Source organism: Rhea americana, unplaced genomic scaffold, assembly GCF_003343005.1.
Source record: "Rhea americana isolate MKP2758 unplaced genomic scaffold, rheAme1 scaffold_149, whole genome shotgun sequence".
Classification (NCBI taxonomy): Eukaryota; Metazoa; Chordata; class Aves; order Rheiformes; family Rheidae; genus Rhea; species Rhea americana.
Window position 1 is genome coordinate 267262 of NW_028185583.1, and position 15073 is coordinate 282334.

The 15073-nt window shown below is 38.1% G+C and overlaps 1 protein-coding gene across 1 annotated transcript in view; it reads right to left on the minus strand.

Annotated features, from left to right (window-relative positions):
* PEX3 (peroxisomal biogenesis factor 3) overlaps window positions 1-15072 on the minus strand; it is a gene marked incomplete at its 5' end in the record, with an annotated part of 23191 nt that extends 8119 nt beyond the window's left edge. The window contains 4 exons of the mRNA XM_085299297.1: window positions 403-446; window positions 4650-4731; window positions 6122-6253; window positions 15003-15072. Coding sequence (XP_085155423.1) covers window positions 403-446; window positions 4650-4731; window positions 6122-6253; window positions 15003-15072 — 328 coding nt within the window. The remainder of the gene's footprint in view (window positions 1-402; window positions 447-4649; window positions 4732-6121; window positions 6254-15002) is intronic.
* Window position 15073: the final 1 nt, after the last annotated feature.

A 15073-nucleotide genomic window follows, 5' to 3' on the forward strand; every position in this document is an offset into this window, starting at 1 on the left:
TTAGGCTCAGAAAGAGGAAATGAAAGGCCATATAAGGGCTGGTTTTCAYTTCTGAGAGAAGTTTTCTGCTAGGTTTAGCACATAATTTTCTGAAAAACTAGTCTAATTTTTCTATAGTGATAAAGAAAGTTTTCACAAAGTTTTCTTAAGAAGGATAACATGAGAGGCAGTAACACTCTTCACCTTTGTCTTTGAGCTTCTAACTTCCCTGAGGAATATTAAAAAGTGCTTGATTAGGAGCTTTTTTATTATTATTATTTTATTTGGAGGGTGGTATGCTATCTTTATATCTACTRAAACAACAACCCATGCTGATATACTATGTGCATTTTAAAGGACCTGAAAGACATTTTTAAATTTATTCTGAAGATTATGTAGATGTAATCTTTCATTTACACTTACTTATTATCTTTAAATCCTCCCATATTTCTAACTTGTTTGCTGGCCTGTGGGAAAAAATAAATGGAAACATTAAACATTAAAAAGTATATTTTCCTTGGAAATTAATATAGAAGCTAAATGAAGTAGCAGAAGTCCAAGGCAAGTTTATATAACTTCTATAATTATTTATATTAGGTTTATATCTACATTGATTTGTATAGTTCAGGAAAATGGTATATAAACAATGCACTATGATGTCATAGAAAAGATAATAAAACTTTAATGTATAAACACAGTATTTAGTGATGTGGATTAGTTACCGTTATATTATCAATCTGAATTCCTACACTAAGTGGTCAAAAAAAAGAAAGCCCTTTGATGGCACAAAGTGGTAAGTCTTTTCTGGGGCCTTCATCTTGTATATATTTAACACAGACCCCAGTTCAGTAGGGTTCTCTGTATGCCCCTGTGCATAACAGCAGCAGAATCAGAATTTCCATCCCACTATTCTAACAAGACTTGCCATTGCCTCTATTGGTTTTAAAGTACAGGCTTGAACAAAAAACAGACATAGATCCTGACCATCTTTGGAAAAGAGGTACTGCCCCATGCAAGCTTGATGTTTTTCTTCTGTCAAGAGGCACGTTTACTTTTTGACCTAACCAATTCCTAAGACTGTATATATTCTACAGCCAAAAGAGCAAGGCTGTAGAGTGCACAGATGCATCTGAACTGCCTAAAGCACATGACACATTTAAAACTACAAACCACAGGTAATGTTAGCAGTACAGCTGCAGTAACAGAAGTGAGAGCAAGTTAACCATCCAAAAATCATAGTCAGTCTTTCTCTTTTGAAAAGCATTATCAGTAAATAATGATTACTGTATCTCTGTGATAAATGAAATAATTTGTAAAAGTAATCTGGGAAACATTTGGCAAAATAATACATTCAAAATCAAAAGCAATACTTTCAAAATCAAAAGTAAGTATGTAGAGATGATAGTTCAGATTAAACTATGTTTAAATTTCACAGTAACCTAGTTTATAAAAACACTTTTCATTAGAAATTAGTTATCTAAACAGGCATAGTTCACCATAATGGGATATTTCATCTTCCTGGAACACACACATGAACTTTGGCATTAGTTTGACCATTACACCATCTTGCACATAAACAATGGATTTTTTTTTTAGCTCACCACTATCAAATAATACAGATGAGTTGATATAATGAACTATTAAATCTACAAGCATAGAAAGTGAAGAGACTAAATAAAGGATAGCTGGAAGAGATACAAATAAGATATGTATGTGAAGACAACTTACATATACTATTTTTCATAAGCTACAGTTTTAAAAGCCACTGAAGAACAAAACAAAAGAAAGACGTGGGAAAAAAAAAGAGTAACATTTCTGTAGGTAATGTACATAATAGCACACAAAACCACATGTAACTTATGAGTGGAAAGTTTTCCATGCCAACAGAAGAAAGAAAGATAAGCCAATACATCAACTTCAGCCAATTCATTTGCCCCTATTATGTCAAAACATTTTATAGAGCTCATGCTTATGAAATTCCTTCTCACAACATAAGGTGACAACAATGTATCAGCTTAAGTTTGCAAGTATGAAGTCTAACSGGATTTTTTTCAGTCTTTGCTGCAATTTATTAGGACTCAGCTGCTATTCAGAACTCTACTTATATTTCACATTTGTTTACTTGGAAAGTCATTATCTGCAACAGAAGCAAGGCAAAAAGTAATGCAAACATAAAATAGAGGCTTGAAATAAACTTAAGTGTTGAATAGATGGGAGATGTATAACATTCACAAGACTACAACAACAACCACTTTGCCCCACCTCATTCAATCACATTGCTTCGAAATGACGAGTACGATGAGAGAGAGCACGGACACTGGTGGCCTTGTTTGGTGCTCCCACTTGAAATGTTTCTTTGGAAGACTGAAGCCTGCCTCCCCCTTCTACTCCTGGCCACCTCAAATTGCTAAAACAATGCAATAAGTTTTAAATTTAAGGAACTTCCAGGATTTAAAGTTAAAGGACTTTAACTTAACAAGATCTCCTCATAGAATGTATATTATGAGAATTCTGATTGACAGATTTTATGAGAGAAAGAATGCAGGCACATTAAGAGCAGTAAATACCTACATCTATTCTTTGGTACACTCAACAACAATGGCATTGGAAAACTCTGAAGCAGTTTGACTCATCTTCTCAAACTCAAGTGAAAAGAAAACAAAGCCATACCTTTGTCTGTAGCACAAGAACATGGAGCTTCTTGAAAGACTAACCTTAAAGCCGTCTCTGATGCATTATTTCCTGATCTGTGCCCCCTAACCCTTTCTCGGCCATTTTAAGAAGTTCAAGCATCTAGTTAAAACACCCTCAGCAGAAGTTGGAAAAGGAAGCATTCAGATACAAACTCTACTGTAAGATACAGTCTAAGCAGRTATCCATGCTTAAAAGACACTCATGACTTCAGCTGCAGGTAACGAGCATTTTTTAATAGGAATTTCCACTCCTTATGAGTGGAAAGTTTTCCATGCCAACAGAAGAAAGAAAGATAAGCCAATACATCAACTTCAGCCAATTCATTTGCCCCATTATGTCTAAAATTTGAATAAATTCAATTTGAATAAATTCAATAATTCAATAATTTGAATAAATTTGAAAATAATTTGAATACATTCAATAATTCAATAAATTCAATATATTCAAATAAATTTGAATAAATTCAAATTTGAATAAATTCAAATTCAATAAATTCAATAAAATTTGAATTCAGAAATACATTACAACAGTAAAGAAATCTCATCTCTGTTCTCACTGGGATCACAAACCACTTCAACTAGTCAAACAAGTTGGAGACATCAGATATATTCTGAGGAAAGAATGCATGCTACAAAGAAAATACAATGACATTATGTACCTTTACCATGAAGCAAAGGTTTATGGATCTTTGTAAATTGTTTTGCTGTACACTCCAGAAGACAAATCTGGAGATCCACGTGATCTCTCGTTCATTCAGATTAACTTTTCATTGAGCAAAACTCTTGTTATGACAAATATATTAAATATTCCATAACAATCAAAAACTTTCAATTCTTCATTGTTTTGAGTAAATATTCTTCAGTTATGGTTACCAGTTCTCAGATAAGCTATTATCAATACATTATTCAGTGTGTAATTTCCATTATAAATACCACATTCCCTTCCCTGGTTGTGGGTGGCTTTTTGCCTAAAAAAAAGACAAGTGACTGGATAAGCAATTTATTAAATGCTGGACAGCTGAACTTACAGCTACATAAATAAGTTAGTGGGAGGTAAAACAGAGAGGTTGTCTAGAGTGAGTCAGGAACCCTGTGTTAACCTCCTACATAACACTCTTACTCCATGCTAAATGCCAAACAGCTTACTCCACTTTTAAGGCATGCTATATTTTTAAACATGTAAAGTGCAAAATACTATTTGTTCCTGCAGTTATAATGAAAATAAAGGTGTTTTTACCCTGCTAGGGATAAGAAACTTGAACAAGTCAGAATTGGAATGTAGTGGATACAAACTCACTTTTATCGCTGATTTTACCAAAAAACAAGGTATTTTTCTATTTGATGGCTTACAAGCTTGTAAGTTATTATCACAGAAAAGTTTCTTTGCTGTGGAGTTAACAAAAATAACAAAATATCAGAGTAATCGATACTCAGATAAAGAAGTGTGTCTAAAACTCTATACATTCCTCTTCCTAAATGAAATGCCTCTACTTGCTCAACTTAAAAATAAAATAAAGTAATTCTCATAGCTCTCTTCTTTCAGACAGCTATCCCCTTGCAATCTAACCTTGGATACTTTTCAGTACCATTTACATGTCTGACCTTGATAATATTACATAAACAATTTTAACAAGCACAACATCAACAACTCATTCAAGATGCTGCGCCCCATTTAACAAGAAGACTAGATCCCATAAGCACTTTATCTGCTTATCTTACAAGCACTCACCAAAAAAACATGGCTCTCATTGCATCAACTCAAAGCAATGATCATTTCTTGTAATATTTGGAGAATGATACTCATACCTACCAGATTATACCTAATATGACAAAATATTTATATAATGATTTCAAAATACTTTAGTGTAGAATCAAAATCCCATGTTCTCTAAATTACAAACACATTATTTAAAAAAAAAAACTTAATCTTGTGATCAAAAGACATTATCCTTAACATAAATAACAATATGGTCTTACCTATTTTTAAGTAGAGATGTGAGACTCTCAGAATTTAACTGATGCATTAAGGCATCCCTCAACGTTGGAAGCATTGAGAGCACTATCATTGGAAAAAGAAAAAAAAAAAAACAGGTCAATGTCAAGAAAAACATCTTGAACCAGTCCCCAACTCTCACTTTCTCTCAATAGATACTACATAACACAGATCTCATGCTCAACATGTCAARCTGCAAAGACAAGCAACAGAAAATCCTGAGAGTGCTCAGTGCAATTACCTGCTTGCCCTCTTGCCAGCTGGGAAAAACTTCTGCTTTTATGTGGCTACACGGCTCTAGCTGGCTCTAGCTACATTAACATACTCACGCTGTGCATATATGCATGTAGATATCCTCAATTCTCTAGAAGAAAAAAATGGTTAAAATCTATACTGTTGAATTTCCCCAGATGAGAAGAAAAGGTTTTGAGTTCTTTACCAGTAAGAGGGCCAGAATGATATATGAGAAAGCTATCTTTTAAACAAAGGAAAGCTTGCAGGAAAAAAATCCTTTATTTCACGAACATTCAACATCCAAATCCTGTTATACGATGGAAACAGGAATTGGAAAACATTCATGCACAGAACAAATGCTAAGAACAAAATATGGAAAAAACGGCAAAAAGAATGCACCTTGCCAGACAGAAGGTACTTGGTACAACAAATAGCAAAACAAAACTTAGGTCTTGCAGTAAAATCAATCTCAGCACTACAAAATGGAAAAGATTAAAAAAAGGAAACAGATTGATCAGGGATAACAAGGCACACAGAAAGCATTTTCAGCCACTCACGAAGCCATTAAAAATTTCAAAAGGAGGAAATAGCGCTCAATTTGTTTTAYAGAAATAGTTTTGAATGTCATGTATTTAAATGAGTGACAATTTTGTTAACCTTTACCTCACTATTTCCACTCCAGAGTCCAATGACAAATGCTATAATATAATTGCTTTCACTTTTGCCACCAAGCTAGTGAAATACCTTTTAACTGTTCTAAGTGTAGGGAATTAATGTGTTGTTGTGCTCCTTGCTGCAAAGGAAAATGACCCACCAGGTTCTCTGTGTAGCTTACTAACAACATGTTATAATGAGTAAGAGTATTAATCCTGCTGTAAATTCAATATTTTTTGAATCTAGGTGCTGTTTCACACATGAATAACACATACAGTTCGGAAGACAAAAGTGGTTTAAACCGTCAAAAGCTGTAATCTTCATGTATTCAAATATGCACATACAGATAGATATATTAAAAACTAAGGGCACAGATGACCTCTGTAAATACTTTCAGTTCTTCTGATTCTATTTTATTATGTAACCTGACCGTATTTATATAATAGTATTCAATTTTTAAGAATCTGAATTTTGCTACATTTCTTACTCTTCTCTTATCTCATCAATATCTAGCATAAATCCCAAATAATTCCACCTATCAAGAACACTAAGTATTTCCTTATCTTACCTGTCATATTGCATGTCCTTTGATTACTTTCAAAATGATATTGCCTTCGTGCTTGGGCGATGTATTCAGCTGCTTCTCTTTCTTGGATTTCTCTGATTTTCTTCTGCCCATACTTTCCCAGTAAATAGACTCCTACAGAGACATTTTTATACAACAWGTTGCTTTAAAAAATGAGAAGGACCTCCCCCCTCAGCCCCTTTCACTGGTTTTAAACCATTAGGGTAGRTAATATTTTGGGGGGATATGTGGGTCTTAAGTATTTTAATAGGAACAGATGACAGCAATCATCAAAACAATGTCTTCAAAATGCAGTAAAGTGTGAAGGGTAACAATCAGAACACGGTAAGAAACTTCTCCAAGATGAGATTTTTTTGCCCTTCAAAAAAAAGTCATTTTTGGTACTACTGAAATGAGCACATGCAGTATTGAAGAAATTGAAGTAAAGATTATGCAGAGAGGAACGTAGAATAACAGAAAGAATAAAGAAATTTACATGCATTAAGTCTACAGAAGGATAAAAATGGAAAGTCTTCAAAAAGGTAACTTCTCTGCTGCTAGTTTTAGAAGAATAGAGGTAAAACTCAGGTCMCTAAAACCACAGAAGAGAAAAATTATATGGTCCAGCAGTTCCTTTGTTTGTTCCTGACACTTGTGCATAGGAAGAACCTTAGCTTCAGTGAGGCTTCACTGCAGCCATCAGCTGCGTCACCTTCTCCACAGGTTTCTCTATTCTCTCCTCCCATCCTCTGGTCTGATTTCTTCTCATGCCTGGTTCCTACTCTCCAGCTCCACACTCCTCCCACCCTGAGGCTCTAGTCACCCCCCATCATCCTCACTATAAATCTCTGTTTCCATAAAGACCCACCAAATTTCTTGCTCTGAATTTCTTCTGCTCCTCATATACATATCCCTCTGAAGCGTCCTCCAAGTGCACTGCCCACACCTCTGGGGTTCACAAACCTCTCCTGGCTGCCTGCAGCCCGCTTCTCTTTCCTCATCTCCATCTCTCTTCCCTTTCTAAGCCATTTCTCAAGATAACACTGTGTCTTCCATAATTTCTGCAGCACTTTTCACCCACTGCAAACTCCTCTCCATGAACTCCACACTCTGCAGCCAGGGCATCTCTGCCACTGGAAAGATCTTAGTCCTACTGCAGTCCCTGCTACCAACAACCCATCCCATACATCAAGTTACTTTGCTGTTTCCTAGTAACTATCTAACTAGGAACTGTCATTTCTCTGTTTATCAAGCTGCTCTCACTCTCACAAAAGAATCTAAAGGAAGAAAAAGGAGGGCGAGGCACAGAAAAGACTACTTCACACTTTGATCATCTTCTCTCCATCAGCAAACAATTCCCTACATACTGGAATTACTCTGAAAAGTGCCAGACCTGGCTCTGTTAAGTCAATAACAGTACACAGAAGAAATGTACTTTTTTTTTTTTTTTAATTCCCACCAATGTAAACTCTATGCAAACACAGAGCTCCAAAGTTTTCTTTAAGGTCAAAATTTCATGTTTCAAAAGATAATACCTGATGGAATGAATTTAACAGTCAGTAGCTGCTGACTGCTGAAAGCTGTTAACTGCTTTATAAGTCAAACTCACTGGAAAAAACAAAAAACAAAACCAAACAAGATTTTGAATTTGTTACATAGTTTGGACATCAGAACCTTTCAATACATTCTCCCATACTATCATCAGCATTTCAAATGACATGTAAAATTTGTGCCCCTAATATCTACAGCTGCAAAAAGTACGCCTGTTCATATTGGCATTATATTTTTAATAGGCAGCTACAAACAAGACCAGTTTCAAACAATGAATCTCTTCCATTCAGTCACCAAAAGTGTCAGAAAATAAAAATATGGAGAGTGATTCTCTGTTTCCTCAGCCTTTATATGGACATTATTTGTCATACATAGAAGATCCACCCCATCAAAAAGTTAAATATTATAGTTCCATATACATAAAATGTTATTTTACCACTGTAAATTTTTAACCCAAATGAGACTTCATAATTAACATTTAAATACAGTTTTCTGTAAAGAGATAATCAAATCCTGCCAAGAATCAGGATATGTTTAGAACATAAGCCTTTAAGGTATTGTTTTTTTTTTCCAGTTCACTTACTGAAATACCAACAATTAATTTTTTTCAGTATAAGCAAATAATTTGTTGAACACAAGTGTTTTCATGTATTTTATCCCAATCTCTAATTCAAGTTACATTCAGATATAGTAGATTGTCAAAATAATTACTTTGGCTTCATTTTTTCCTAAAAATAAATCATTTTTCTCCACCTTTTATGGCAGAAAGGTCTCATAGGTATAAAACAGCCTCTGCCTCCTGCACGTGAACATGGTGCAGGCAGACATGAGACTATGAAAAGCAAACAAGAAGAATCGTGTGCATGCCCTAGAGTAATATGCTGGAGTAGCATCTTCATAATTAAGATTGAGAAAGTTAATTGCGTAACAGTTGACTGTTAAAGCAGTGTGATTACTCTGCACAAAGAATTGCTGAGCCTTGTGAGGGTCCAAAGTTGCATTAAGCGTTGTCCAGGTTTAACATGGAGTTTCCAGAGAAGACACTCATCTAAAATGGTGCAAGACCATAGCATTAGCAGTCCAATTTCTCTCCTCCTCTCCCACTACAAGCCTTAACTTTGATACATCAAAAATCTGTGTTACTTACTCCAACACCACCTTCATTTTGGGGGATTCAATGCATTAGAACTTAACCCAGGTAAAAGGTATAAGTACATAAGGCAAAAGTTATATCGTCCACATAGCTTAAATGAAACCAAGGAGCCAAAGAAAACTTCCATACATACAGCAGACTGTGACTCTTATTACTAACTGCATAGCTCCTAAGTGCTCTCCTCAGTGTCTCTAAGTAACGTGGAGAACGTGACACTGAAGCAGGGAAATTCTAGTCCTGCTCTTGTCAGCTTTGTGACAGGGAACTTAGGCACACTAGTCACACTTGCCTGCACTGGGAAGCAGAGCCTCTGCAACTTTCTGGATCATGGGACATTTCAAGGAGCTCAAGAGTCTGCATGTTTTTTCGCATTTTATTTTCGCATTTTATTTCAGAACTAGTGTGTGTGCATCTATAAAATTAATTCAGAAGACTCTAAAAATAATATAGATTTTAAAGACAAAGCTGAATGAATTAAACAAAAATGCAATTACTTACTGATGCTTAGAGTTCAAAGTAGAACCAGAAAAAGCCCATTCTCAGAAAAGCCATAATGTCAACATTAACTAAAATAACGGTAGGAAACTAAGTTATCATATTGAAAATCCCTTATATTAAAGCAAGAAGAATGAACATCAAATTTTTACAATCATTTTACCTCTCAATAGAGTATAGGAGATCTGCAGAAAGTGGCAGCAGCAACATTATACTCATCTAATTAGCTAAAGAGTTGTATAGAATTTCATACAGTATCTTTCCCACATGTTCCATATAGAACCAGGAATAATAACAACAATAAAAAAAATCAGCATATGAGACTATCCAAAATACAATTTCTACGTAAATCTTTTTCCATCTTTGTTAAAACATAAACTATGCAAACAACTATAGTCTGAACATTTCTGAATTGCCCAAAGGTCAAACACAGATTAGTGGTGCAAACCARGACTGCATCAGCTTATGTCAGAAGATTCAGATAGAGGAACCCCAGTAAGGATCTGATACTACTATTCACACAGCTCTAAAACTGACCTTCGGAGTGAAATATATTTATACCGGCTAATCTACAACACAGTAATCCACCATACCCATTTCCTGTGGAAGCAACATTTTCATTTATCTGTTAACAGTGAATTGAGTGTAAATATGCTCTAATTTTTCTCTTATACTGTAGCACTGCACAGCTTCTTTCTATTTAAATGCAAGTCACAAAAGAGTACAAAATCTACAGGCTCTTTACACCTTCATGCCAGTGGCCTGAAACAGGTAGGATATTTCCCAATTCACATGAGTTACCAATTTCTTAATTGTTCCTTTGCCCTTTCCTTTCTTCACAGGTGGAATGCAGAGATGAGTAACAGTCTGGGACTGTTAGCCAGGAGGCATCAAGAAGGTTTTAGTTTTTATCCCCACTGCAATGCTTCYCTCAAACAGAAGTTTTTCACTTAGAATTTTTGTCAAGAATTTCATCAAAATACAAATCATGCTAACACATAGCAGTCTGGATCCTTCTAGCACATCAACGACTCTTAAACATCAGGAAAGAGGAAGACCATTAAAACTCAGGAAAGGAGAACTCTGCTCTGAAACCTTAATTCTTGCCCTGTGCCTCAGACAGACCCCCAAACCATCCATTTCACCTGCCAGGTAACACAGGCCTTGGAGGGTCACAAACACCAACACAGAAGACACTGATGCACSATGACTTCATTGAGCCAGAACAGTATCAGTGAGAAACAGTAAGCTATAGCTCAAGTACAAAGAAAAAGAGAGTAAGAATGCCATTAAAAAYAACAGAAGGAAAGTTTGGAACAGGAATACATCTCCTTTTACACAGCTAGATACAGCTGTATTCACTGTGTAAGAGGTGGTTATAAGTTTTATTTCATACTTATGTTCTGAAATAGTAACTTACTAGGACAAAAAAWTTCCAAATAATGATCTTTACCACTATTTATTGACATAAGTTTTTCTGCTGTTTCTGCAAGTAGTGATTTGTCCTCACACGTATCAATTGATCCACGATTTTCTAAGTACAATTGTCCTGTTATAGCTGAAAACTATACTTAAAACAGGAAAGTACTATAACTTTACTTTCTTGCACCACTGATTTCCATTTCCACCAAAGCCTATTTATCACTCCTTCACTAACTCAGAAACATTTTTTTTTTCTAAGCAGATGTATTTCTGAACTGAAATGCTCTTTCCGCAAGATGAAGGTTGCAACATTTGTTTGCAAGTATTTGCAAGTATTTGAATAATAATTTAATCACCAAAGAAATCAGAATCATACATTTCATACACACCCTGAACTTGCTCTTCTACACCAATAAATAAATTTCAACACAGTGAATCATTTTGTAACATCCACTGAAATCTGGCTTCAATGCTGAGTGCTGGAATRTAAGTCACTTAAAAATAATTCTACTTATCCAGTAAGGACCTAACATGTCCCTGCAGTTCAAACACACTAATGCTCTCCTTACGTTAAACATTCTGGTGGGTTTGATCCAGACCAAACTTTAGCTTTTGGTACTCTGAAGAAATTTAAGTCTTCTTGGTATGCAATTTACCTTCAATTGCTAAAAGAACAGATGCCCGAAGAAAGAGTTTTTACACGGTCTTTGCTAAGTTCAAGCCTCAACCTTGCTCAATAGTTCAGGCAAAATATACCCGAGTTGCTTTTCCATCAGTTTGAGTTCTTATCTCAAGGGTTTTTGCAATGGATTTTTCTGCTTACAAAGATGTAGTATTAGCAATCACAGAAACACTGAATGACAGTCAGTGCACAAGGACTCCATCTCAGTAATTGGAAGCAAAGGTGCCAACTGATTCAAATTTAAATGCAATAACTCTTCTGCAATATAATACAAACACACTAGTCTATCAGTAATTAGGTAGAGACTTTTGTGTACAATCTCAATCAATATTTCTTATMAATCTCTGACTACCTCTAGGTGAAAAACTTAAAATTATTATGGTCTGTGATAGAGGTGTTCCAGTTTCCTTTGCTATGCCCTCCTTCCCAGAAGATATACCTACAGCTCTTAAAAACCACAGGAGAAGGGACAGATTCTAGTCTCTGACACTTAATAAGCAGATTTGACTGCTTTTCTCAAATCATTCAACCACTTGTTGCATCCTACGTCTCAACATTAGGCAGTATTTTTTGGAAAAGAGTCAACTGTGGATCTCAGTGTTGAGATTTATTAGCAAGTGCCAGCACAGTTTACCGTGGTTCCTGGAGTTACTTAAGGTCTGACCTACAACTAATGGATGATCAAAGTACTGACGATTCAGCTGCTGAGCCACTGTAATGCAACAGTCTTGAGTAGAATCATAGAATCAGTGAGGTTGGAAGGGACCTCTGGAGATCATCTAGTCCAACCTCCCTGCTCAGCACGGTCACCTAGAGCATGTTAGACAGGGTTGCATCCAGGCRGGCCTTGAAGAGCTCCAGAGAAGGAGACTCCACAACCTCTCCGGGAAACCTGGTCCAGTGCTCTGTCACTCTCACAGGGAAGAAATTCCCCCTCACGGTCAGGTGGAACTTCCTGGGCTTCAATTTCTGCCCATTGCCTCTTGTCCTRTCACATGGGACAACTGAAAAGAGTTTGGCCCCATCCCCTTGACACTCTCCCTTCAGGAACTTATACACGTTGATAAGATCCCCCCTCAGTCTTCTCTTCCTCAGGCTGAACAGGCCCAGCTCTCGCAGCCGTTCCTCATAGGGCAGGTGCCGCAGCCCTCGGATCATCTTCGTAGCCCTATGCTGGACTCTCTCCAGTAGCTCCATGTCTYTCTTGGACTGGGGAGTCCAGAACTGGACACAGTACTCAAGATGAGGCCTCCCCAGGGCTGAGTAGAGGAGCAGGATCACCTCCCTCGACCTGCTGGCAACACTCTTCCTAATGCACCCCAGGAGACCATTGGCCTTCTTGGCCACAAGGGCACATTGCTGGCTCATAGTCTTGTCATCCACCAGCACTTCCAGATCCTTCTCTGCAGAGCTGCTCTCCAGAAGGTCAACCCTCAGCCTGTACTGGTGCCTAGGGTTATTCCTCTCTAGGCGCAGGACTCTGCACTTGCCCTTGTTGAACCTCAGGAGGTTCCTCTCTGCCCAACTCTCCAGCCTGTCCAGGTCTGAATTCCTCTCTGAATGGCAGAACAGCCCTCAGGTGTRYCAGCCACTTCTCCCAGCTTGGTATCATCAGCAAACTTGCTGAGGAGGCACTCTGCCCCCTCATCCAGGTCATTGATGAAGTTGAACAGGAAGGGACCCAGTCCTGAGCCCTGAGGGACGCCACTAGCCACAGGCCTCCAACTGGACTGCATGCCACTGATGACAACCCTCTGAGCTCTGCCTTTCAGCCAGTTSTCAATCCACCTCACTRTMCACTYVYCTAACCMACACTTCCTGAGCTTCTCTAGGAGGATGTTATGGGAGACAGTGTCAAAAGCCTTGCTGAAGTCAAGGTACACAACGTCCACTGCTCTCCCCTCATCTACCCAGCCAGTCATTCCATCATAGAAGGCTATCAGGTTGGTTAAGCAGGATTTCCCCTTTGTGAATCCATGTTGGCTACTCCTGATCACCTTCTTTTCCTCCATATGTCTGGAGGTGAMGTCCAGAATGAGCTGTTCCATCACCTTTCCAGGGATGGAGGTGAGGCTGACGGGCCTAGAGTTGCCTGGGTCCTCCTTCTTGTCCTTTTTGGTAAAAGGTGAACCGCTTGTTAGAAGCGCAGCCTCTTCTTTTGTTTTTTGATCAGTGACATTTTAAATTACTTCATTTTAGCTATATAAATTCCTTTTTTAAAAAAAAACATGCTTCAGTCAGCAGTTTTTCAGTGAAAGTGACACTGAACTGTGTATATATCTATATCTACCTATCTATACATACGTACATATATATATACACATATATCAGCAGCACTCATAAGGAAAAAGCTGCAAATTCACCCTAGTCCCTAGTGTGGCAGAGGGTCCTTTAAATATGAATTCAGGACTTCAATTTCAGGCTATCAGGACTCCCAAGAGCCATGAGTTCCATGGTATCCGCTTTCCCAAGTGGACAGTGAACCACGTTTGCTAGATGAAACTGGGACAACAACTGATGGTTTTACTATCCCCWTCTGTTTGCCTACTACTCTCACAAGGACAGATGAAGGGGAGGGGGAACACTTGCAGGTTACCACTTGGTATATTACAGTAAATCTGTTAAACACAGCAGGCTCTAAGCGTAGCTCACAAACTGGTTAACTTAATGTCTTGCTATACTTCCAGTCAAAAACCTGCAGGCGAGGGAGTGAACTGGAGAAGTGGTTTGACAAGCACTTCAGAAACCATCATTTAACGTATTATCATATGTTAATCTGCACACTGTTGAACAAACACAGAAGGAATTCATACTGAAAGGATACAGAGGAAATAATAGCAGAAGTAAAAATTACGTACAGTTCACCTTCACAAGAAGCTTCACCYGGACGAAAAGGTGAAAAAGAATCTGTACTGCAGAAACTCTTCAGCCCTCGGAATTATTAACTGTTTAGGCAAGTTTTGGTGGGTAMAAACAAACACATTTTTTCTCAGCAACTTTATAACATTTGTGCTGCTTGCATAAAATATAAGATCAGACAATTCCGATAACTGAGCGTGCAAAGRGACAACTGTACCTTTTGAAAAGTATTATCTAATCACCACAAAAGACCATTTTTTATCAGCTGCACAGAACTACCAGCTTTCAACCTCTGCCCTAGAAATAATCTTAGAAGCGTTACCGACGCCTAAGTGCCGCCGGACGTCGTTTCAAAGCGGCATAAACAACGGCCCCGAGCGGGTTACGCAACGTGACTCCCCGTGCTTCAGGGCTGAGGGGACGGTGCGCTTTGCGCAGGAGAAAAAAATGCTCTCTGAGCTCGCCGAGGGTTGGCCGGTTAAGTGCGTTAAAAAAAATAATAATTAGTTCATTTTTATTTTAACTGCAACCCCGAACAGGCGAGGAGCGTTRGCAGGTAAAGGCGCCGCACGGGAAACCTGCCGCAGCCCCCACGCAGCCCAGGCCGCGCACCCGCCGGCAGCAACGGCCCTAACGGCGCCGCAACGGGCCCGGCAGCCGCCGCCGCCGCCGGCCCCCTCCCGGCCCAACGGCGGCCCCCTCCCTCCCGCCGCACCGCTCACCGCCGAGGAAGGTGCCGAGGAAGAGGCACTTCTTCTTGTGCCGCTTGAGGAAACTCCAGAGGGATCGGAGC